Here is a 26,477-nt window from a genome sequence, read left to right on the forward strand (position 1 = left end):
TCCTCCCTTTGGGAGGGTGGAGTTGGGATGAAAATCACGGAATATGACCCCAAACCCTTCCCTCCCAAATGAATATTCCACCTATTAATTTTTACACCCTGTGTGACCAACTTGCCAAAGAAACTCAGCACAGATGCTCATCTGAGCCTGCCTGCTCTCTCCCTGAGTGTACTAGCTACCTCTTAGTAAGTCCCCACTTAACTTTCTCGACCTCCCTGTCTCATCTCTGAACTCTTTCTGCGATGAGACAAGAACCTGGACACTGGTTACATCCACCAGCAACACTCAGGAGTCCAGGTCTATCTAACATGATTACATAACAAACCTGTCATTCAATTAACTGGTAAGTGTTAATGGAATAGTGGCCACATGAACAGTTTGCAAAGGAACTTCAGAACCTGTGATACACTTTGGAGCAGTCTGGATTTTTGGAAACACCCCAGAGCCTCATTCAGACCCAAGTCTGAAACACTGAAATGATCCAGTTGTCAGAAAACAAAATGGTTATAAAAAGAATTACATGGTGAAGGGAACACTGATTAACCATTTGAAAAAGTTGAGAGCCTTAATTTTCAATAGAGTATTTTATCCTTCAGAAAAGAAAAAAAAGTCACAATAGCTAAAGGTTAACTTAATATATTTTATTTTAATATTTCTTATATTTGTACCAACATAAAAATAGGTATACACTCTTTATGCTTATGGTTTTCACATGACAATAAAAACTAAAACATTTACAAATTAAATTAAAACCAAACCAAACCAATAAAACACAAATTAACCATCTTAATTTAATGTAACAAATGATGCTATTTTGCTGAAATAAAAGGATGTTTTGCCCAAATGAAATAAATCACAAGTATTTGGTTTAACAGCAAAAAGCTGCAGTTTCGGATCCCATTCCGTTTCTGAATGACATGCCTGTTCACATAAATATCTTGTGCAACTGGTATTGATAAATTCAAGCCTTTCTCTCACTTTCAAGATAATCAAACAGAACATCAGCCTCACCAGTCAAATGTCTTTCCTGAAGTGCCCATTTAAAAAGGTGTGAACAGACAGACTGGAAAGGTAACAATTTACCTTCACTGAAATTGGCATTAACCACTATGAACGCCATTACCCTTAGAATTTGGAGATGAAACGAAATCTTACTAGTTATGTGCCGTGATACTTATTGCTAATGACTGATGTGCTGCTCTGCCAAGAGCCTCAGCACAGGCGATACCCACTGGCGGATGCAGATCTGAGTAAGCACATGACTGGGTCATGTCAGACCAGGTCGACCATGTACAACAGCTTCACACCATCGCTTCCCTCAGTCTCCTGTGATCTGTGTCCAGCAGCTTCAACCACTTTAGTTTTTTTCAAATCAGATTTTAATTTTGAATATTTAACACTATTGTTGATGTGCATTTCACTTTCCTCATGTTTGCTAAGAATATGTGATAAATGCTGCCAGTCTTTGCACCCATTCTCATTCTTCAGCTGATTTTTCCCTTCCCCAAAGAGTTTGCAATACAGACAAAACACAGAATCTTTTGAGGTTGAATACAGTAACCAGGATCTAGTGGTTTTTTCACCATTTGGAAGAATTCTTGTATAGTAAGTTTCTGAAAACTTCCTCCCTGTACTGTCTTTTGGAAAGTTAAAATTTCTTACTTGAGGTGGATCATTTTCAACTAGAGTGTCCCTCTGCTTAATACTCAAAATTCGGGGCCATGTACCTGGATCTGCAGAAACCACAACTGGTCTAATGGAGTCTTCTGTTTTTTTCTCTTCCAGTTGCTCCTGCAATTTATCAGCTGTGGTTGACACAGGAGGAGGTAAATTCACATCCTGCAGGATCAGTGATGTGTCTTGGCTACATTCTGCTGAAACCTGTAGCTCTAACGTCTTTCCCCTTTTTTCCGGTATTCCCTCTACTTTTTCCAAAAGTGTATTCAACGATCCACAAAATTTTCTTTCATTTTCTTCTCTAACAGCATTCCTTTTTCTGTTTTCTGACGCTAATAAATTTTTTGAGTTTGTTTCCATCATCTGAGGAGAAATAGATTAAAATTTTACCTTAAATTGTTAACACTGAAAAAATTAATGTATATACAAATGCCTAATAATCATCAATGAAATACAAATTATTACCACCACACACCACTTCACACCCACTAGGACGGCTATAATAAAAGAATGACCAGAGTCAGGTAAACAGAGTGACCCTACGACCCAGCAATGCCAAAATGAAAATATGTCCATGCAAAGACTTGCACAAAATGTTTGTAATAGCCAAAAAGCAGAAATAAAAATATAGTATTACCCACACACTGCGGAAATATAGCACATGGACAATTAAGCATCAGCAATGAAGGCAATAAAGTGCATTAAGTCTTCAGATAGTCAATTCTAGCTGTGTGACTTTAAAGACACATTCTCTGAACTTCATTTTCTTTAACATATTTTAAAGGTTTTTATTTAATTGAACTGAATACACACTTAGTAAAAAGCATCAACTAGTTATACTTGGCTAACAAAGAGGAACAGCAGTCCCTCATCCCTTTACATTTCCCTTTTCCCAGAAGCTACTGTCAACATTTTCAGCTGATTCTTTAGTTTATTTCCAAATATTAAAACAACATCCGTGTATCACTATTTAGTGATTTTTCTCCCAGTTTCAGGCATCACTACTGACTTCTCAGAGGGGAGGATGGAAACTTAGTTCTCCTCCTCCTTACTATGCTTATCTCACAGTTGCCATTCTCAACTTAGCCTTTAGACACAGGGCTTCTCGACGTTGGCACCCCTGGCACCTCTCTGGGGCCAGATACTCTGCTGTGAGGGGCTGCCTGGCGCGCTGCACATGTTTAGGATCTCTGGCCTCCACCCTCTAGGTGCCAGGAGCACTCACCCAGTTGTGATAATCAAATGTTTACAGACACTGACAAATGTCCCCAGGGGGCAAAATCAGCCCTGGTTAGGCCACTGACTAATACCAAGACCCAGTCTTAGCATCATGACTGTGCGTGGTATTTTGAGATAAGCCACTAACTGCAAGAGTTCAGTTTTTTCCTTAAGGTTTTCATACATCACTAAGGTTTTCTGTTGTGAGGCCTGCCACTCATCACTTAAAAACGCATTTATAAAACTTCTGTATTACACAGAAATGTCATTCTTCTATTTGCCAAGTACTAATGAGCTATCTGCATTACTGATGTGGACAGACATTTCTGGGGGGATCAGAGTGGCAGGTAATGTAGTTATTCAAGCAATTCTGGATATATATTGTTGCTGTCTATTCTGACTATGCACATTTTCCCATTTTTACCTCCTCTGGTGTTCATTTAGGAGTAAAAAATTGATAACCTTTGTGCAAGCTGTCTGCTCTTCAGAGAACAAACAGCGTATCTGTCTGAAGTTTATGCACTCATTGTCCTTGGCTGAGTAGAAGCCTACGGCCTAAGTAGACGCAGGTAAATCATCCATTAAAAAAAAAACCAAAACATATGACCTAAAATAGTTGTTTATTACCAAATCAGAGGTTATTTTTATATACTCTTTAGAAAAGATAATGTATGTATGCTACATCCTTTTGCCTGTTTTTAAACCGTCCCCTGCAATCTTATCCATAAGCCACACCCAAAAGCTTTTAAATATGAGGTGCAATATATATAAAGAAAACAATAAAGATAATATAAATAAGCCTTCGTACAAAAACTCAAAAGTCAACACGGGACCTACTGTTTCTTCTGCTGTCCAACAAGTCTGCAATTCAGAGTTACTGTTCCCCAAAAGTGAACCACCGAGATCTTTATTCAGCAAAATGAGAGTTGAACATGCTCCTGATTTTACATTTATGATCCACAGTGAATTAATTTTTATACATTGGATAAAATGAGGTCAGGTTCACTTATGCCCATACAAACAAAAAAGTTGTCCCAGCATCGTCTATTGAAAGTATCTTGCTTTTCCCATCAAAATGATTTTGTCCTTTCTCCTAAAATCAATGAACTATATTTGTGTGGTTCTATTTCTGGCCTATCTAGTCCATTGATATGTTTATCTTTATATGTCAATACCACACTATCTTAATTACTGTAGCTTAATGTCTTTTTTCCCCAGGTTTACTGAGGTATAACTGATAAATAAAAATTGTACATATTGGAGGGAGGGTATAGCTCAAGTGGTAGAGCACATACTTAGCATGCACGAGGTCCTGGGTTCAATACCCAGTGCTTCTATTAAAAAAAAAAAAAACTAACAACAAATAAATAGACCTAATGACCTCCCTCCCCTCTCAAAATAAATAATTTTTAGAAATTATACATATTTATGGTATATGATACAATGTTTTGAGGTTTTTAATGTCTTGAAATCAGAAAGGAAATTCTTTAACACCTACCTCACACCATCCACAAAATTAACTTGAGATGGATCACAGACTTAAACATAAAATCTAAAACTAAAAAGCTTATATAAGATGACATAAATATCTCGTAACCTTGGTAGGCAAAGATTCCTTAAACAAGACACAAAAAGTATTAATCAGAAAAGCAAATAGTAAATTGGACCTTATTAAAATTAAAACTTGGGCTTTTTAAAAGCAACAGTAAGAAAACAAAAAGACAAAACACTATCCAGGGGAAAAATCTTCCAAGTACATTTATTTTACAAAAGATACATATCCAGAATATATAAAGAATTCCTACAACTCAATAATAGGAAGACAACTTAATAAAAAGGTGAGCTAAGACTTGAATAGATACTTTTACTAGAGAAGATATATGAGTGATTAAAGGGGAACAGTAGTTACCAGGAAATTAAATCCACAATAAGATCATCATTTCATATCCATCAGAATAGTTTAAGTCAAAACAGACAATACTAAATTTAGCTAAGAATATAGAGTAACTGGAACTATTAAGTTGTCAGTGGGAGTGCAAATTGGTAGAGAAAAGAATTACTCATTGTAACGTCTACAAAAAAAGTAAAGATCTAAAACAAGCTTACTTAGAAATCAATTTCAATACCTAAGAGTATTACTCAATGAGAGACTGCCAAAAATGGAACCAAAGGAGATTCTAACTTAAATCTGCTCAAAGTAAGCTAACAGGGAGAAGCTATTGCAAACTTGCTCATTAATACTCATTAAGAAAGAATTACCTGTTTATATTCGTTAATACAACTTTGGCAGCAAAATCTCATCTGCTGACCTTCAATGACCAAGACGTTGTTTCCAACATCTTTGCTGGGCAAGTACTCCCCACACTGCTCACAGCAATTCATTATCAGACCATTGGCCAACCTGTACTTATTAAAGCACTGGTTACTGCACAGTTTATGTGTTACATTATTAACGCTGACTTCGTGGCGAATCTAAAAGAAAAACCAATTTTTAAATAAATGAGCCATTATTAGCACCAAAAATGAGATAACTAGTTTCTTCAACAGAAACAAAGCACCTCTAGTAATTTCTCAGTGGAAGAAACATTCAGGGAAGACTTTAAAAAGCACATTTAGGGCCCTTTTTCACTCCCTCCTCTTTGGAGACAGCCAGCACTCTGTCTATGGAGCATGTACCTATTTTACTTTAACCTGAGCACCCAACCACCACACCTTTCCTTGCCTTTCACTCTATGCAGCATGTATCTCTCTAAATAAATATACCTTTACTCAAAAAAAAGCACATTTAGCTACTTTCATTTTTACTTTTGATTTCTTTGTAAAACCATTCTTTGGTTTTATAAAAAAAGAAAAATAACATTCACAGAACAAAAAGCAATAAAACCAGTAATAACCTCCCCAGAGACATTTAAGAATTACAGAAGATGAACTGGTTAGCAGGCTTTGATATGACCTGCTTAACAATAAATGGATTGGGAATTTGTAGGTATCATAAACTTCACTCTCCTAGAAAACCTGGTGGGAGTAGGGGTGGGGGTCAATGTTGCCCACACCCTGTATATACGTAAGGGAGATAACACCACATCTGGGTTTGCACAGCTGCCGAGTAACCGACACCTCATTCAGTTACCCAGGGCTGTGTTAAGTGAAAATGCCTGGATACACTCTTCTTTCGAAAGATGGCAACACTACCTAAGAAATATGAAGCAACCGACTCTGCTTGTTCTATGTGTTCTTGCAGGACTGGCTGTTTCCTTTACATCCTAAACCTACATTTTTTAGTGTGGCTAGTAAAAACAAAATCCGCCATAAAACTATTGCTTTGTTTATGAGTACATCTAATTCCACAGACAGGGATGTTTACTTCGCACACCACACAAATGGCCATCCGTTTACGGGGCAGTCTGACGTATCCTGGTTCTTCCCTTAACATCATAGGTAGACTGGGGAGATGGTAGAGCACTTAACAGCACCTAAAAGTTAGAATGATCACTGTAACCTAGATCATAAATAAGATGTAAAACTCCAGACCTCCGTAAGTTTACTACAGATTGTACATCTTGATTTATTCAGAACTCTTTTTCTAAGATTCTGGTTGTCTTCAAAGGGAGACAAACAAGATGTACTACACAATTTTTGGAAGGATCCACTTGACTCCACTTGAGGAACAACAGAAGCTTTTTTTGTAGGTGCATCTCTGAAACACAATGGATAGACACAATTTAAGAACATATGAACAATAACTGACATTTCACATTTTCTCATGATTTAAACCTAGGAATCAACTATAATTTTTGGTCTAGAAGAATCTACTTTTTGGTTTCACTGCCAAGAGTTCATAAATAATGTGAGAAGAGATTTAGAGATGAAAATATTTTGTTGTCACCGTTACGACCTTTTAAACCTTGCCACAGGTTCTTGCGACTTTCAGAAGCATTCAGAAGGGTGTCAGCAAGTGGACAGAACTAAGGGAGAAGGTGGGGGAGGGGCGAGGCAAAGGCAGCAACAGGGAGAGAGAGGGTGGATTTACTTCTACACCGATACTCTCCTGCCTGAGTTGAGTGCAGCACAAACGACCCACGGCTCTGACACTCTAGGCAACAGCTCAGTGAACCTGAAGACACCTGTGCATCAATTCTACCCACGAATCTTTGCAACAATTACTTTCAGAACACACATTCACACTGCCAGGGTCCAACCACATGGAGCCGTGCTGAAAGGTAATCCTTACTTTTTACTTGTTACATTGCGTTTCTTTGGAGTACGCTTATGAGAGAAGGAAGAGAGGCAGGTGGTGGAACAGAAGAGGTGAGCTGATCCTTTGCGCTGATAAGCTGTCTGTCCCTTCTGTAAAGGCTTTTTGCAGTTTGCACAAGTGATTTTAACTGGTTTAGTCAGTTGCTGTTGGGCAGAAGGCTGGAAAATCTGTTTAGGAAGCGAGGCCACTGGTGATAAAGAATCCACCCCTGGCTGTTTCTGATTACGGGGAAACAATGCTGACTGGGAGATCCAAGAATCTTAAAAAGAAAACACACAAGAAAAAGTCACTGAACAGTTCAAAATTCACATCAGAAAACGTTCATATTGCACAAGTAGGAAAATATCAAGAAAGCCTTACAAGTGAGTGGTTCGGGCCAGGCGGCCTGCTATCCACCCTGGGGAACCACCACTTTGTATTCTGAGGGGTGGTGTCCTACTGTGCCAGCTGTGGAAACAGTGGCTGTGCAGCTGTGCGATGCGGCAGCCATCGTCTCTCAAGTCAGATCCCCAAGCTTCAAAATGTATCTCCTGCACCGGAGACTGTGTAAGTAAATTAAACTGGGTCTCGGTTTTCTCAGCTACAAACTGCGCAGATACCTAACCTATCAGTGTTATGAAGACTAAATGAAGCTGACTCTCTCTGTCCCTCTCTTGCTTTTTGAGATGGCCTGCACTCTGTCTCTGGTGTGTGTATCTCCCTGAATAAATCTACTTTTACTCTAAAGAAAGAAAAAAAAAGACTAAATTAGATAATGCATACGATGAAGCATTACATTTTGTACTCAGGGCACTTCCTAAGCCACTTTTTCTAAGAGGAAAGACTACAATACAAAACAAAGCAAATATGCAAATAAAAGATAACTGAAGAGTATGATATATGATACCCATTTTCTTAACAGCTTCCCTCTAACATTTTCTTATGAAAAACTTAAAGCATATAGAGATGTTGAAAGAATTTTACAGTGAACACCTGTATGTCCAAGTAGATTCTACACTATTTCGCTTTATCACATCTTTCAATCTACCCTTTTTATGTATTTTAAGTAATATATAGACATTAGTACATTTCCCTCCAAAATACTTTGAAATAAATATAATTTAGACATAACATTTTAAAGCAACTCTTTGTACAATTACTCCCTAGCCTTCTGAAATCTCTCCTAGGCATCAGTAGAGGTGGTGGATCACACAGGGCCTCCATCATACATTACCATTAGCTTCAAAACGGAACAACATCGTATGCAGGTCATAGTGCCTCTCAGACTTAAACATGCATAAGATGACCTGGGGACCTTGTTTAAATAGTGATTCTAAATCAGTAGGTCTGATCCTCCCTTACTAGGTGCAGCCATCTTGACTCATAATCTATCAATCATGTTAATAAAACTGCCCCTGGTCACGATCATTTGTGGCTGGACTGAGACAGAACAGCTTGACACAACCCAAGGGAATTACTGCATTGGGAGAGCTGCCTTCTAGGTAGAAGCCAGTGTGGGTCAGGCACGTCTCCTAGCATGTGCTGTGGACATCACATTATCACAGCTGTGATGTGCACGTGAGTCCAGGGTTACAGATGCACGTGCAAAGCCAAATGGAGGCGTAAACCCTCAGGTGCTGCTGATGGTAACAGTGAGGGCACTGTTTATGATCTTACCTTTCCAAATTTCTACATTGGGTATGGTTACCTTTAAAATCCAAAAAGCACAGAATGTCATTTTCTTAAAGTAATAATTAAAAAAAAACCACAGTGAACTCACAGAAAGGCAAAACAACAACAACAAAACAGTAGGTCTGAGGAGGGGCTGAGATCCTACATTTCTAACTAACTCTGGGTAACAGTGAATCTTTGAGAAACAGGGCCCAGAACTACTACATTATTCTATCATCTCTCTTCAACAGCTTTTGTTATGAGCCAAGGCCTGCGGCCCCTCCATGCATCACAGCTCCAAGGCCTCTCGTAATACTACCAACACTAACAACTCTTTTCATTTCTAATTCCCACCCACTGTTTCTGATCTTGTTTTTTCCTTTTCGTTCTTTCATTCCACAGGATGACTTGCTGGCGAATATGGACTGGATTCCAAAACTGTTTTTTATTACGAAGTACTCAGAACTTTCTTTATTGCTAAATTTTCCTACTTCCTAACCATTTCTTTAGAAAGCAAATATTATTTATAAACAGGGTGCATTCTGGGACCAAACTTCACTGCATATCATACTGGATAACAAACTAGATTTAATAAGTAACAGAAATAAAAGATAACTATTACAAGATTTGTTGCTACCATTAATATGGGAGAAATAAGAACCCTAAATACAAAAATATTGGGCTTTTAAATTTTGCGGACTTATCCATGGATAAATACCATATATTTATATATAATTATGTACAGTGAGACATCAACAATACTGCTCAATTGGTTCTGAAATTTTTTTCACTTTAGCTTTTGTACATACATATATAAAGCAAATGTTCTGTTTATACTTCAAGTATTCAATTTCTTCTAATTTTAAAGTTTCTTATTTCATCAAATTCTTATTTTTGGTACTAGTGTCTCCAGGTTAAATGTAAAGAACTCTCAAATTCTTCCATGCTCTATCCCGAGGATACATTTTACGAGAAGGGGCCTAGCAGACTACTTAATCTAAATCCCTCATTACATGCAAGGAAAATTAAGACCTAGAAGTTAGAGGTGATTTACACCAAAGTCCAGTAAGGACCATACCCGCTATTTGAGTTTTAAATGTTCTTCATTTCTTCCTGCATCTAAGCTCAGCCTAAAGAACAACCTTTTAGTGTTTCTTTAGCGTTGGGCTGCTAGTGAGAAGTTATTTCAGTGTCTCAGTAGGGTTTTTTTTAGTTATTAAAGAACAATGCATACACATAAAAGTTTACACATCTTAAGTGCAGAGATCAATGGAGACTTTTACGATGAGTATGTACTTGTACGACCATCACACAGATAAACAGCAAACTTCCACGTCCCAGAAGTCTTCCTGATGTCTCTTCCACTCAGTTACTTCCCTCCTTTCCCACAAACCACCCCTATTCCGACTTCAAAGATTAGTTTGTCTTATTTTGTACTTCATGTATGAAATCACGCGCAATGTACCCTCTTCTCTCGTGTCCTTGACTCAGCATCTTGCCTGTAAGCTTCATCACACGGCTGTGGTTGTTTGCTCCTTTCCACGGGGGTGTTCCACAGTGTGGCTAATACTGCTGCTGCGGACACTTGTATTGCTTCCCATCTGTGACTGTGAATTCTGCACGTCTCCTAATGGTTTCTTAGGTATTTATCCTGCTTGGGATTTGTAAAGGTTCTTGAATTCATACATTAGTGTTTCTTCTCTATTTTAGGAAATTCTCAATTGTACCTCTTCTGTCTGGGACATTAATTACATATCCTTTTCATCAAGTGCAGTTAAGTCTCTTACATCTTTTTCTGTTTCCCTCCTTTCAGTTCTCTGTGCTTCAGTCTGGATAATGTTCTGATACACTCAGATGCTCCTCAGCTGTGCCCAACCTGCAGTTAAAGTGTAGATTATCTAATAATCCTATTATCTGTACCCTTTGTGGGCTCATTCTATTGTCTGCTTTTTTTCCTCTTGATTTTGTTATATTGTCTTGCATCCTCATATCCCTAATTGTTATTATTTTTATATGAAAAACAGAAAAAAAATTTCAGAGTCTAGATTATGTTATTCTATCCCCAATTCAAAGGTTGGAATATCCCCAATTCAAAAAATTCTGCTGAAAGCGCCCTTTGGATTCCCAGCAGCCTTTTCTGGACCTCAACACATACCCATAAGAGAAAAGCAACCCCAAGTAAGAGATGACATCTCTAAGGCTCCTTCTCAGATATTAGAAACCTAATTTTTTCATTGTATTTATAGCTCTATGATGCTTTTCATATTTTATATATTCTCTGGAGGAGGGATAGGAGTTACCTATCTATTATTAGTCCACAGTCTATTATTATCAGAAGCAGAACTTCCTAGAATCAGTATCATGGACAGAAATGCTTATAATGTAACAAAAATACAACACAGATGCAAGAACAATTTCTAAGTTTAGGTATTTTCTGCAATGAGATTTTGCTATTTACATAAAGATATGTGATAAGTGAAGAAAAGAAAAACAGTCTACCCTAAAAGTCAATGAAAGGGTAAGTGATTGAAAGTTCCATTCTAATGGACGGTCCCATTTTCATAAGATGGAACAGAGTTTCATTTGTACTTTAGAGAGAGTCACAATTTTATAGAATGAAATCTGAACTTTTAAGCCCTAGATTTAAATATAACTCAACTCCAGAAACCCTCATCTTGCCCTTGTTTGTCTATAGAAGTGGGATGCACACAGCAGCTAAAGCGAGATGCCCTGGGGGAGTTGTGACTCTAAGCAGTAACAACAGTCGCAACAGGAATACAGCTGCTGCTTTCCTGTTCTGTACGTCGCCTGGGAAAATTGGCTAGTTTTACTAATGCTGATAGCAAGCAATAACAAAATTTAGGGTTAATACTAAGATCAGCTTTGCTACATTCAATTTAAACGAAGAGTGAAGGCATCAACGACAAGAAGACAGGCCTTGTGACAAGTGGCTTCACCTTTCAGCAAGCTTAAGACACATCTTAACCATCTCTCTTCACCTGACACCTCGGTAGACCTCTTCAGAATTTGACACCAAGTGGTATTATTTAGTTCTCTAACTTTTGTCCCCCAAAATAAAACCTTAGAGAACACAGTAACACTGTAAATCCGTACTTCAGAATATGGAAATTCACTGCCATATCATAAACAACACAGTTTAAACATAGTTAAGAACATGTATATAAATGAACATCAAGTGGGTCTTCTAGTGCTTTTTGTCTTTGTCACATTTTAAAATCACTGAGGGGGAGGGTATAGCTCCAATGGTAGAGAGCATGCTTAGCATGCAGGAGGTCCTGGGTTCAATCCCCAGTATCTCCTCTAAGTAAATAAATAAGTAAACCTAATTACCTCCCCCTAAAATTAAAACCATTGATATTTTATGTCATGAAAAATATAGTAACGTAAAATACAGTTTTGAATGAATGAGATAAAGAGATGACAAGAATAAACACACACTCAGGAGTAATCAAAATTACTTTCAAACAACATTTGGAAGTTTCCTTTATGCCCACAATTTGAGTGGCCTTGACAGCATTTTCACAGCTAAGTATCAGGCTATGTGCTGTGCTTTTAAACAGAAAGGCATCTTATTGATCCACTTCACCATTAAATACACAATTTCAATTTATTTCAGAAGGTGAAAAATGGTCAAAGCTGAAACAAAAGAAACACAGCAAGGCTTTTTGATTTTAACTTCACTTAAGAGCTTATATGTATGTAAGATGGAATTCATGCTTCCACAAATATACATCTAAAATTTAGGAAATAATTACAAAATTAAAAATAAGTCAATGAGTAAAAGAAACAAAAGATCCAAAACAATTATTTTTCAGTGAACACTATTTCTAGTATTCAACATCTTTTTCAACTGCTTTTAACACATCCTTCAATACAGAGATCACAAGTTTTTATATTTATCAAGTTTAACTCTTAATAAACAAAAGGTATACAAAGTAACAAGTGGATGAACATGAATGAACAAATTCATAAAAAGTTTGCAAATGTACTTTTAAAAGTTCAACGATACATAAATTAAGATGATACCACCTTTAAGTGATCAGTTTAGCGAACATTAAATAATACTCCTACCTCTAAGAACTTAAAATATGGAAGAAAAAAACCAACTTCTTATGGTGTAAGGAAACAAATACAATTTTTGTATTACCCATCAAGAGCTTTAAAAATAAATTGACATTTTGACTTAGCAATTTTACGTACAGAAAATTTTCAGAAGAAAATAAAACAAGTGTTGACAAACTTACAGAGATTCATGAGAAGCCTGTTTATGACTGCAAAGACCAGAAACACGCTATCAGATAAATCATGCTATCAGATAAACATAAAAAGCTTATTATATTTGACACAATCTAATACATTAAATGATGAAATGTCAAATGCTTCCCTTCCACCCCAGGTCAAAAACAAGACTTTATACTCTGATCACTCTACTCAACATCACATAAAAAAGAAATAAAAGGGACCTGCAAAGCCAAACTATTTCTATAACAAGACCAAGATAATTTGCCTTTTTCGCCATGTTGGCATTTGCACTAGTGATGCAGAAGCAATGCTGGTGAAACTGCTGGTGGCGGAGCCAAGCTGTGCTGTACCAGCACGACTACATTCTGACTGTACTGTTCTCTCCACTAAGAGGCACTCGTAGAAAAGAAAGAAAAAGTGGTATCTTCACTTACGGCTGTTATTCCAACACCAACTGGTCAATCATTATAATTCTGCCATTTAACCACCTGGAGCCAGCATCAGCCTCACAGCTTTAAAGGCATAGTCCACAACAAGGCTGCCCTGACTCTGGATGCCACCTGCACTTCTAGACAACTCACTGTAAATCTGGAAGGTCCTAAGACCCCTCCAGGTTTGATAATTGGTTAGAATGATTCACAGAACTGAGGAAAGCTCTACACTTACAATCATAGTTTTATTTGAAGGATACAAATTGGGACCAGCCAAATGAAGAGACATACAGGGTGAGGTCTGGGAGGGCCCCAGTGCCAAGCTTCTGTGCCCACTCTCTGTGGAATTAGGCACCATCACCCATCTGGCATGGATGGGTCCACCTACCAGGAGGCTACGTTGAGCTTCAGTGTCTGGAGTTATTATTGAGTCTCATTGTGTGGGCATGACTGCATATGACTAAACTCAATCTCCAGCCTCTGTCTCCTCCAAGGAGGTGAAGCTGGCTCAAAGGCCCAACTCTCATGACATGCTTGGTCTTTCTGGTGACCCTCCCTCAGCCTCAGTCTTTTGTCACTAGGCATTTGGTAAATTCCAAGGATTTAGTCTCTCTCCCAAGAGCCAGGGACAAAGGCCAGTGGAACGATTTATTATACAATAGACAAATTTGATGAAAAAGTGAAAATTACTATTAACTTTATTAAATTTCAGCCTTTGACTACATCTCAACATTCTATATAACGAACAGGGACGCATACACAAACCACTTCTGTTTCAACCAAAGTACAATGGTTGTCTTAAGAAAAAGTGGAAAAGCACTTGCAAAATTGTTGCACTGCAAGCTGAACTAGCCGTTTTCCTGAATATCACTTTTACTTTAAAGAATGCCTGACCAACTGGTTATTGACATTTTGTTGAAAATCAAATGAGCCTGTCAGTTTAAGAAAAACAACAGTATTTGTTGCCAATGGGAAAATTTGAGCTTTCAAGTGAAAATTAGGATCTAAGAAAACTTGCACTCATTGTAAACTGACTATAACTCAATTTAAAAAAAAAAAAGCACTGTTAGCTTGACAGCTTTCTAAAGTGTCAACATTTAGAAGACCTACGTAACTCAGCAAATCAATTCTTTCCAAATAACCAAAGCACAATGTTTACCAAATCATACAAAGGTAAAATCCATTCAAAGATAAATGAATTGTAATACAAAAGAATGAAAAGTTCATTATGTGGTTTCAGATTCCACACTATGAGAACTGTGTCAAAAGGAAAAGGAGAAGAAAAAACTATCCACAATTATCTAAAAAACAAACAAATAAAATTTTAACAGTGATCAAGTCACCTCTACTTAGTAGGGTAAGTGACAGATACTATTTTTTTTTAGGTTTTTTTTTTTTTTTTGAGATGAGGAGGGAGGTAATTAAGTTTACTTATTTATTTACTTTCTTTTTTTAGAGGAGGTACTGGGGATTGAACCCAGGACCTCACACATGCTAAGCGTGCTCTCTACCACTCTGAGTTATACCCTCCCCCCGATACTATTTTCTTATTTCTAATTATGATTTCTTCCAAATGATCTGTAATATTCCCATAACCAAAGAAAAATTAATTTTAAAATGTTTAAAGAAAAAAAAATACTAGCATTCCATTAAAGCAGTAAGTGATTAGATTCTTATTAGCTCTGGTTGCTTCCTAGTCCTTTCATAAAATTCTAAGACGGTCAATAACTCAGAGAACTAAAATGGCCATTAAAAACCAAAACAAACAAACAAACAAAAAATAAGCCCCACACTAAGTCATGAAAAAGCCACAAAAGAGATTTGTAAAATTTTAAATAACTTTCATTATATTTTATCAGAACAAGACTGGCCACATAGAAAGTTTTTAAAATACAGGTGTCTGATTTAAAGGTAAGAAAGTTTTCAAACTTTTAAAATGAAGCAATTAATAAAATGCTTATTTAAAAATAAAAATCAGAGACAAGCAGTCCAAAAGTAAATACTTGAAAAGTAAAAATTGAAATGTCAAGTTATAGAATTAAAAGTTAAGTAATATTTAATTATTATGTAACATTAATCTCTCAGTTCACTAACCATCTTTTTATTCTACGACTTTTACGTTAAAATAAAGATGCTAGTAAACAAAGATATAGGTAATAGTTATGGGACTTTTCAATTAAAATACTTTGGATATAAATCAAATTGGGCAAAACAGTACACAGTTTTATTAAGTAAAACATTCTATCTTAATATGAAAGTCAAGAGTAATAAAATATTTCACATACAGAATGTAAATAAAATAAATATCAATACTAAATATAACAGCCGAAAGTTTATTTACTTGCGGTGGAAAGAAAATACTTAATATCACTTACTGCTTACCAGGACTATGATGAGTCGCAAATTCTCCATTCTGAAATTCATCTCCTGCCAAATTCACTCTACCAGGATTAAAAGGTCCTACTGCAGTCTTGGTCTGTGAAGTTAAAGATGGGGTGTATGTTTGTATATTAACACCAAAATTACTTGACTGCAGTCCGTTAGAGACATCTCCCAAGTTGGTATTCTATAGTGATGTTACATGTGTAATCATTAAGTTCATATCTCGCCCAGCATTCAGAGCTTAATACCTCTTTCTAAGGTTGTAACATTAGTAATATGAATTTCAGAGTCGATTCTGTAGTGATAACACCATTACCCATTCCTGCATTTACCTTACTTCTTGAAAGACTCGAGGTGGAGAAATCCAAATCTTTGGTTCTGTTTTTAGCTCTGGGAAGTCCCCATTCGATAAAACTGGAAGAATTTCTCTTTTCTCTTCCATTTGTTTCCATGTCCTCTTCATCATCAATGACAATTGTCTCGCTTAGACTTCCCTTCTGAGAAGCCAGATCTCTTGAGGAGGGAAGAATTATGGAGTAATTTCCTTGTAGCTTTTCATTTCTTGATGAAGCAAATGTAAAATTTCTTTGAACAGCTATTACTGGAGCAGAAGTTGAAGGAGGCTGTATAGATTCAATAAATACAACATCATCGTCATCTTCCACTGATGAGTTTCTAGATCTGTTAATTAAAGGGCTAGCTGGGTCACCAAATGAGTTTCCTATGTCCATGAGACTAGCTGTCATGGCTTTACTCCCTAATAAAACAGGAGTCTGTTCAGTCAAGTCTAATCCTCCCACTGAACATTTATCCATGCCAAGAACCTGTAACAGAGAAAAGAAAAAAAAAGTTCTAGTATATATTTTTTTATTGAAGTACAGTTAAGACTAGTATGATTATTGTATTTTACTGCAACAAAATAGCACAAATGAAATTTTAAATTCTTTTATGTGATTTTTATCCAAGTCTTTCCTTGAAATAGAAAACAGTAACAAATTCTGTCAAGCACCAATACCTCAGGGTCTAAATACAATCACTACACTAGATATACTTTTAGCTACTAAAATGACTATGATACCATCCAATCCCTATTTCCCCAGTGTCTTTTGTCACTATTCGAATTCTCTGCTTCCAATATAACTATGCGATTAAATCTTTCTGAATCTTTTTTCTCCTTGTCCAGGAACTGCCAGACACTATGCTATGGGGTTTTTTATGTAAAATTCTGAGAAAAACCCATGACATAGATATAATTTAATTCATTTTACAGATCAGGAAACAGATCTAGATAAGCCCAAATAGGACCTAAAACTCAGAGCTCTAACTCTAGGTCCCAAATTCTCAGTCACTTTATTTTATTCAACACACTTCCATGTACCTACTGGGGAACAAAAGGATCTGGCAGAAAGACCCAGTTGGAAGGATCTGGAGAAGTGAGTAATCAGTGAAACAAGGCTCTTAAGAGAAGATGAGGGTTTGTGCATAGGTGGTAGTGAAACTGATCATAAACAGGAAATCACCTTTTCTCAAAGACAAGGGGGGAAAAGTTAAGTATATGGCTGTTCTGTGGTATCTGCGAGGGTGGGAGGAGGTGGTCCCAGGACATCCAAGGATATCCAGGACAGCTGGCCCTCTGTATCCAAGGTTCCACTTCCGCAGATTCAGCCAACTCGGACTGTGCAGTACTACAGTATTTACTGAAAAAAATCTGAGTATAAGTGGACCCATGCAGTTCAAACCCGTGTTATTTAAGGGTCAACTGCAACTGGAATGTATATAAGTATGCAGAAATAACAGAAAGCTGAGGTAAGTTTATACAAGCTGGCTTCAATTTTCTTAGAAACTCAAGACAGTGAAGGAGGAGGGAACTTTTTGAGTGTGAATAATTAAGAAAACTCACTCATAAAGCAGTCATCATTCAATTTTGAACATCTCATACAAAAATATGCCAAGTAACATTCTATTCTAAAATCTTCCCAACTACTTTTTTTAATTTAAGTATAGTCAGTTTACAATGTTGTGTCAATTTCTGGTGTACAGCACAATGCTTCAGTCATACATGCATATACATATATTCGTTTTCATATTCTTTTTCACTGTAAGCTACAAGATATCGAATATTTTTCAGTGTGCTGTACAGTATACACGTGTTTATCTATTTTATATGTACCAGTCAGTATCTGCAGATCTTGAACTCTAAATTTATCCCTTCACACCCCGTTCCCTGCTAGTAACCATAAGTTTGTTTTCTGTCTGAGTCTGTTTCTGTTTTGTAATTTCAGTTTGTCTTTTCCTTTCTTTTTTTGGGGGGGGATCCCACATATAAGTGATATCATATGGTATTTTTCTTTCTCTTTCTGGCTTACTTCACTTAGAATGACATTCTCCAAGGCCATCCATGTCGCTGCAAATGGCATTATTTTATTTTTTATGGTTGAGTACTATTCCATTGTATAAATATACCACAACTTCTTTATCCAGTCATCTGTGGATGGACATTTAGGCTGTTTCCATGTCTTGGCGATTGTAAATAGTGCTGCTATTAACATTGGAGTGCAGGTATCTTTTCGAAATAAGGTTCCCAACTAATTTTAAGTGGCAATAGTTATAGTCATACAAAAGGTAATGTTTATTCTTAATAACTGACATGCCATTAAATATATTAATTCAATTAATGCTTATGTAAATGAGGTAGAACTATTCTTTTTCCCATTTTATCCATTAGGAAACTAAGACTCAAGATAAGTAATCTGTCTGGCCTGCCCAAGTCTCCACTGCTGGAAAGGGTAGTCAGGATTCAAATCCAAGAAATCTGACCCTATAATCTATTTCATAGCCACTACATTTTGTGCAATTAATGTATAAAGCAATTTTTAAAAATTACTTCTTTTAATAAGGACCAAATTTATTTTAAAAAATCAACATTCAAATAAGTCTATCTCAAAGAATAAGAAATAACTAACCTAAGGGACGAGTTTAAAAAGGTTATAAAAGAAACGCGAAAATCAGGATCACAGTTAACATTCATCCAGTAAGCTTACTATATGGTTGATTTTCAAAGGAAAGAGGCAATAATTCAGCCTAAACTGAGTTATGAAATATAATAGCTGTTGAACATGAATTCTCTCAGTTCTTTATGTATTTGAATAAACCTTAAATAGAAAAGAACAATTTCTGGAAAAGGGCTGTTAAGTGACTACACAGTATCCTCTGGAGGCTGTTAGGTCCTAACTTAATCTTTCCAAAGAAGTAACAGAAAGGGCATTCTTTATGCTAAATTCAATGTAGTCATTTCTGAAAAAAGATTAAGTATTCACCTATTTTCAAATCCTAGATTATGAAAAAGTTAAACCACTATTAAAAGCCATGTGCATATAATTTAACCATCAAACATTTTAATTCCATAAACATGGCCTACAGAGAAGTTTTAACTATTTTTACAGTATTATCCAAAAACAGAAAAAGTTATGGTTTAGCTAATTAGCTATGTGGCACCAAATTACCTTACTTCAATGAGTTTTAATTTTCTAAACTACAAATTGTAAATGGTGATAATACAGGAGTCTTGAGATATTTATCGTGATGACTGGACATGCAAAGTCCCTAGTCTCTGCCTGGACCATATTAAAGAGTGCAAAAAATATTAAATCCATCTCCATGAGAAGGTATGCAGGCAAATACTTTGCCTACACCCTAGAATTTCAACATGTCAAATTAATCTTAAATATTTACCCCATCTTCCTGTGGTATCTTACTGATCTACAACTATTTAATGTTTAATTGATTTTCATTTAGATACAATGAAAATTAACATAAAATCAATGGAGAACCTGCATACAGAAGATCAATACAAAATTGTACTACAACCATACATAAAAGTTAGGCTTAAACCCAAGCAAGACTCATAAATGCAAATGATCTCTAGGTAGTGGGTAACAACCTTGCAAAGTTAAAAAGGTATTTAATTAGAGGTAATGATAAGAGTTAACACTAAAACAAAGATACAAGTCAGGGAACTTTGCCCTATTGTGCTTACTTTTGTAACATCTCACAGCAGTTTTTATTTCCTGAAGATTGCTACATTTACCTTTTTAAAAAATTGTGGGAAAATATATATAGCACAAACTTGTCATTTTAACTATTTTTAAGTGTGTGATTCAGTGTTACACTTTTTAAAACATGCTTTTTCAAAGTTGCAAAAAATTTTACTGAAATTTTAAGTTATAACTGAGTATCATTAATCTTCCCGAGACCATCTTCAATTTTTAAAAAATCAGTTGAATAATTTATTAGTTACTTAATATTCAATTGTTAATACACAATTAAGTAGAACTTACATATTAAAAATAATCAGTTAAAAAAAATGGTAGCTAAAATAGAAATAGTGAAGTATTAACATGACAGATTAGGATACGATTAGAAAGGTAAACTATGAACCTTAAATATTAAAATCACCAAGAAAGTATTTTAAAATGCTTAATTATTGCTTCAAACTTTCATTTTTTGGCCACCTGTAAGCACACCTTTATCTTCTAGGCTCTACAGCAGATAATTAGGATGTATGCTACAAAAACCTGTTCATCACCAATGAGTTCAAAAACATGTTCTGTGGCACCTCTGTGGACATATTCAGTCACAGAACAGATCTTTCTTTACAAAAACATTTACATTAAAATAGTATCAACTTTAAAGCCAGTTTCATGTTTAGTGAATATATGCTACAAGCATTCCCATCTAAAATCATAAGCAAAACAAAGCTGTACCATGGTTTTGGGTGTATTGACAAATACAATGAGATAGGAGAACAAAGAATTAAATGAAAAACTACCACAAATACCAAGAGAATTAAGAGCCTAAGTACAAAACTACCACCTAGAAATCAAGAGTCTGGTAGGGATTAAGATGGCAGACTGATCACACAGAACTAACTTCACTCCCTTCTAAAACCACCCCATAAACAGCAGTAAAGTTCCTCCTCCTCACAGGAAAGGAAAAACAAGAGAAGAAACAAAAACAACAAAAGCTGAAAAGCTGAAAAGCAGATGGATGAGTAGTTAACTAACTCTGCCTATCTGAGATAGCCAAACTCTAACGCAGTGCTGGAAAAAGCTGAGAAACACCCTGATTTATGCTGCAGAATCCTCAAAAGGCTCAGAAGCCTATAGCTTCAGGTTATCACTGGAACAGAGGAGGTGGCTAAAATAAAGAGGCTGTGAAATCTTAGGTCCCTCCCCTCCCATCACGTTGATGATAATAGTTCTTTCTACACCCTGGCCCAAGTTCTAGACTTTAGTTCTTTGGAGAGGATAAGAGACAAAGCTACACTTCTTATCTTTTTTTTCTCTCTGTTTCTTGATTTTTTTCCAGCTACGTCTTGGGTTCACCTAGCACTGGTGAACACTTCAACACTATGTGCATGAAATGCCCCCTCTCTCCCTCTTGATTCCCAGAAAGCTGGCATCCAGGTGTCTTATCTTCCAGGCAGCAGACGTCCCTGGAAAACTTCTTTGCCAGAAACACTCTTCTGTGGAATCAGGAACCCACAAAAAGTAAAGATCTAAAGATAATGACTTTAGAGGTTCTCCATATATTGGTCAAGAGAATCATCCAAGTGAAGCTCCAAGTCGAAAGCTGCACTTATTTTTCCAATCTGTTTTCTATTTCCCAATCTTTAATCATGAGACCAACAAGAATTAGGAAATATCTGAAAAAAGTTTCTAATAAGAAAAATACTTGTTAAAAGAGAGAAAAAAAAAGGACAGAGAAAAATGCAGGAAAAAGAAAATATAAAATGAAAACCCACAAACGACCAGTACTCTATGGATACAAGATAAGCAGAAGACCATGTAAAAATTAACATTTCTAATACAAAAAAGAGATTCCAGAAATGAAAAGCTTAGCAGAAATGGAAAAATCAATAAAAGGGCTTAAAGATAAAGCTAACAAAATCTCAAGAAGTAAAGAAAAAAAGGTAAGAATTGCAGCTACCATTAACAACCTCTGTGTGTGTGTCCTGAAACTTATGGGCCAGCTATTTTACCTATTTTTAAAGTCATTTCAGTCTTCATCAATCAGCAATCTTGGGCAGACAGACAAAATTCACTCATTTGTAAAATGTACATTAAAAAAAAGCATTTCACTGAATAAGATGTGCATTTATAAAGGTTCATTTATTGACTCCTGTTTAGTTTGCACTTGCCAAAGTAAGAGAGCAGAGAGATGAACCCCAACCTGGCTAACACTAAACCTAGTCCTTTGTATGTCAAGCCACAAATACCCTAGGAACACCCTGAAGAGAAATTCAGATTTTTTTTTTTTTTGAAAAGCGGCTTTTCCAAGTGATAGTAACTGAGTCAATGGCTTTTTACCCTGCCAATCTTCTGAAGCCCCACTAGTTCCCTCTCCCTGTGAAGCCTCCTCATAGCTCTAGAACCATACCCATGTTCCATCATCTCACAAAACTACCAAGCAATGTGAAACACCAATACTTTCAGTATTCTATGGAAACTTTTGTGTAAATAATTTTTATTCTTAAAAGCTGTCTAACTACAGCAGCGTGATGAGAAGCATAACAGAGTAAGTAAGGGTAAAGCCAAGTTTGCCAAGAGGCAACAAGGGCAGAGGGAAGGCAGAAATCTGACTGCAAAAGAGAAACGAATTAGAAGCCTCTTTTTGATGACCAGTGGAAAACCGATCAACTAAAAGGACAAAACAGGCAAATAAAACTGTACAGAATTCCAAACAATAAATGTAAAATCAGAGAATTGTTTAAAAACAATCATTTTGAGACTCCTAGTAAAACTACTGATTAAGACAAGGATTAGTGTTAAAGCCATTAACGGAACATGACAAAACGGGGCATTTTACTAAACCAAAATGTACAGCACATAGATTACTTTCTAGTAACAAGGGGAAAAAGCACATTAACTTCATGATGGAGGATGTCACCACCATTTCAGTGGTCTATCCTAGAATTACGACTAGCATGAAACTAGACTATGTATTCCTAATGTGATGCTTGCTGGAGGACTGTGAGGATACAGATACAAATCTTCCTCAAATAAAAAAAACACAAAAGATATTGTCTCCATCAACCTTGAAACAACAGAAAATTCAGTACATTTGCCTTAATCCAACAGCAAAGAAAAAAATCATTTCTCTCCATTAGAAAGGAAAAGAATATTAAACAAAAAAAAACATTTAAGATGGAACTAACTTAAACTAGAACTCTGGAGAACACCGGTGGTGCAAACATCAGCACCCAGTCCCAGAGCTTCCCGGGGATTGCCCTGGCCTGGCTCTGGGGACAGGGTCCACTAAAGAAATTAGCTCTTTGCCTTCAAGATAAAAGTAAGTTCCACAGAAACACATCCTACCATTGCACCAACTGTATTAAACAGAAAAGCGGGGTAAAACTACTCACAAAGGAGATGTTTTCCTTCTTAATTTATGCCAGACTTTCACCAGAATGGCTTGAAGGTGATTTCCGGTCCTAGAGAGAGAGGAGATGAAAACAATCTCATTATAGCCAACCTGGACGCAGTACCAACCCGTAACCACAGGAGAAGGAAGCGAAGGGGCAAAAAGTCTAGGGTTGCAGAGCTCTTCCACCCTCCCCACTCCAACGCAGTGCAGAAAACAGGTAAAAACAAAAACTAAAGGCACCGCCACCACCAGACAAGACTAAACTGTTTCTTCGTACTACAGACAGGGAGGCGGCGGGCGGCGAGCCCGGCCAGGAGGAGGGGAAGGACGAGCGCAGCCCGACACCAGCGGGGACTCCTACCCCCGAACCCGCCCACCCAGCGCAGTCCCCGCCGCGCCAGGGTCGGCTCGCATTTGCCCGGAGCCCGCAGCTCGCCCGCTTCCCGTCCGCCATTAGAAACTAGCCCAAATAAACCATGAGGGCGGCGGGCCCGGCGGTCGAGAAAGGGAGCCGGCGCGGGAGGTCCGCACCCTCGTCCCCAAACTTGGGGACCGCGCGCCTTGGCCGGGAGGGTGCCAGCGCTGCCCCGAGCGCGCACAGAGGCGCCCCTCCCCCACCCGCGACCCCGGCCGCCCCGCCCGCCTCACCCGGCCCTCGCGGCCGCACCCGCACTCCCGCAGCCCGCGGGCCGCCCGCCAAGGCGCCTGAGACATGAGAGGAGCCGCGAGCAGCCCGAGGCCCCGACGCGGCAGCAGCGGCGACGGCGGCCGCGCCGCGGGGCGCTCGTCCTGGGTCGGTGGGAGGCTCCGGAGGCCGCCCTCACCCATCTCCGCCTCCCGGCGCCTCCGCCTCCGCCTCCGCCTCCGGAGGCTGCGCCGCTCCCGGCCACCCCCACTGTCGGCGGCCCTGAGCTGGAGAGACAGCGGGGACAAGCCTCACCCGGTTCTGGCTGCGGCTCCGCGGAACGAACCTCCCCGCCCCCGGCCCACCCCCCTTCGGCAACACGCGCAACTCCGCTCGGCCCAGTCCCGGCTTTAGCGCTGGTGAGGAGGCTGAGGTGACTGCCGCGGCGGCGCGGCCCGGCCTGACAAGCCCTGCCCACCGCGCCCTCACTGGCGGGCGGGGAGGGAGGGACGGCCGCTTCGGGTACGCCCATTGGCTGCGTCCGCCTTCCTTCAGGACCCCCCTCCAGGGGGTGGGCCCGGCCCCTGTCCGTCAGGCGCAGGCCACGCCCCCGAACCTCCATTCCACCCCCGCCACCCCCACCCCCACCCCCACCCCGGCCCGTCAGGGTCGGGCCGCCGACTCCCGTGTCCGCCGCACCGGCCGCGGCTTGGACCCTAGGGTTGGGGACTCTTGGGGCCACGAAGCCCTAGGGCCTGAGCCGGGCCGCCACCCCCTGCTCGGGCCTGGGCGCCTGGCTGCCGCAGCGGCTGCGAGCGACGCCGCCCGAGGAGCGCCGCGGCCTCGATGTCCCCAACGCCCTCCCTGTCCAGTGTCTGGGAGCCCCGTGAGGGGCGGGCGGGCACGGCCGGCGGGGACGGGAGCGGAGGCCCGGAGGCCCGCAGGCGGGCGGCGGGGAGGGCCCGAGGGCTCCGAGGGCCAGCAGCGCTTCCCCTCACTCAGCCCCGTGGGGAGGCGTCCCCCACTCCCGTCATGGCTGCGGGAGGAGACGACGTCCTCCATTTTGTCGGGGCCGCGGGGGGACCTGGGGGCCCTTCCACCTCGTCCCGGGAAGCCCGGGCTGGGCCCCGCCGCCCGGCCGCGGGGACGGCGCCCGCCGCCGGCGCCCGCACCCCGGGACAGGCCGGCGCGACGGGGCTGGGGCCAGACGCCGCTCCCCGCCTCCGCCAGCCAAGATGGAGGCGGCTGCGGGCGCCCCGAGTCGGGCGCCCGCCTGTCGGAAGGGCTGGGCCGCCCCGCGCCGGGTCCGCCCCTCGGCGCGGCCGCCGCCTCCCGGCCTCCCCGGTCCACTGGGCGGACGGAGGTCCCGGGCCGGCCCTGCGGCGGGTGAGCCGGGCCAGGCCGGGCGAGCTCCGACCGCGGGCTCCTCTTTTGTTCGCCGTCTACACCTACGTCTCGGGCGCACGTCCCCCCGGCGGTGCGGGGTCCGAGGGTCCACGTCAGGAGGCGAGCGCGGAGGCCCGGGCCTCGGCCTCGCCCTCGCCCTCGCCCTCGCCCTCGCCCTGGCGGCGGTCGGTGGGACTGCGGCCGGTGCGGTTGGGTTTAGTAGAAGTTGGTGAAACACCCTATGGCCATTGTCTGGAAGTACAGATGACATGTTTTCTTTATTTATGTTTTAAAAGCAGATTGAGCCCCCTTTGATTACCTCTTCTGGGGGATGGTAAAGATACAGGTTTATTGAGTGACAGATCTGCTGAGGCAAAAGCATGTCAATGGACTGATGAGCGTCGTGTATGATGTTTTGTAGTTAGTACTGTATCGCATGGTTTTCTTAATGTCACCAGGATTTTAATTAAGTTCTCAATTATTGGTTGGAAATAAATGCCAGCACTTTAATAGCTGATGTACATTATATCGTCCCTTTTCTGTTAAGTACGTGTAAATGCAAAGCCAGAGGTCCGTTGAGTTAATAGAGAAAAACTCTAGAGAAAATTTAAAGTAGGGACTGTATAATGTTACGTTCAGTAGCCACATGTCATGTTTTATCCAAAGCACTGTTTAGCTAACAATTCTCTGGCATTGATAGGTTCAAAGATGAAAAACTGGTAACACTTGTTTTCCCTGATAATGGCAAGAGTACCAGGTCCGTTTGCCAATGAAAGCCCTTACCTGGGTATGCTGCCATGATTTCAGAGAATGTTACTAATACAGAACAGCAAAACGTATTCATTAGTGAAAATATATACTTCAATAAATTCAATGTCATATTAAATTCATATTCTATATAATTTTTCTTTATTGAAGTAGAGAATTTTTCCTATACAGACCACAAGAGCAACTAAAGAAGCAATATGATATAATGGATTTACTTTAAACTTCCCAGGGCAGGATAATTTGCATTCAAATTCTTAGTCTACTGCTAATCACAAATCCTTGACCATATCTTACTCTCCCTCAGACTCACTTGCTATTTAGTAATAGAATAATACAGAATGTTGTCTGGTCCAAATAAAAAAAAAATTTGTGAAACTGATAAATAACAAGACAA

At 39.4% G+C, this 26,477-nt stretch overlaps 1 protein-coding gene across 8 annotated transcripts; it reads right to left on the minus strand.

The window, feature by feature from the left end:
- Positions 1-626: 626 nt before the first annotated feature.
- Positions 627-25,457, minus strand: ZMYM5 (zinc finger MYM-type containing 5). 8 transcript variants are annotated; one of them, XM_072975929.1, is made up of 8 exons: positions 25,382-25,457; positions 23,303-23,371; positions 16,212-16,703; positions 15,880-15,973; positions 7,127-7,412; positions 6,427-6,592; positions 5,155-5,367; positions 627-2,040 (listed from the first exon to the last, which is right to left on the minus strand). In XM_072975929.1, the coding sequence occupies exons 3-8, from the start codon at positions 16,692-16,694 to the stop codon at positions 1,273-1,275; spliced, it is 2,010 nt and encodes a 669-aa protein (XP_072832030.1). In that variant the 5' UTR covers positions 16,695-16,703; positions 23,303-23,371; positions 25,382-25,457; the 3' UTR covers positions 627-1,272. The 8 variants fall into 8 exon arrangements, with proteins under 8 accessions (XP_072832030.1, XP_072832027.1, XP_072832031.1 ...); XM_072975926.1 differs by lacking the exon at positions 25,382-25,457 and adding an exon at positions 24,245-24,544; XM_072975930.1 differs by lacking the exon at positions 25,382-25,457 and adding an exon at positions 24,129-24,151.
- Between the last annotated feature and the right edge of the window lie 1,020 nt (positions 25,458-26,477).

Source organism: Vicugna pacos, chromosome 14 (genome assembly GCF_048564905.1).
Source record: "Vicugna pacos chromosome 14, VicPac4, whole genome shotgun sequence".
Taxonomy (NCBI): Eukaryota; Metazoa; Chordata; class Mammalia; order Artiodactyla; family Camelidae; genus Vicugna; species Vicugna pacos.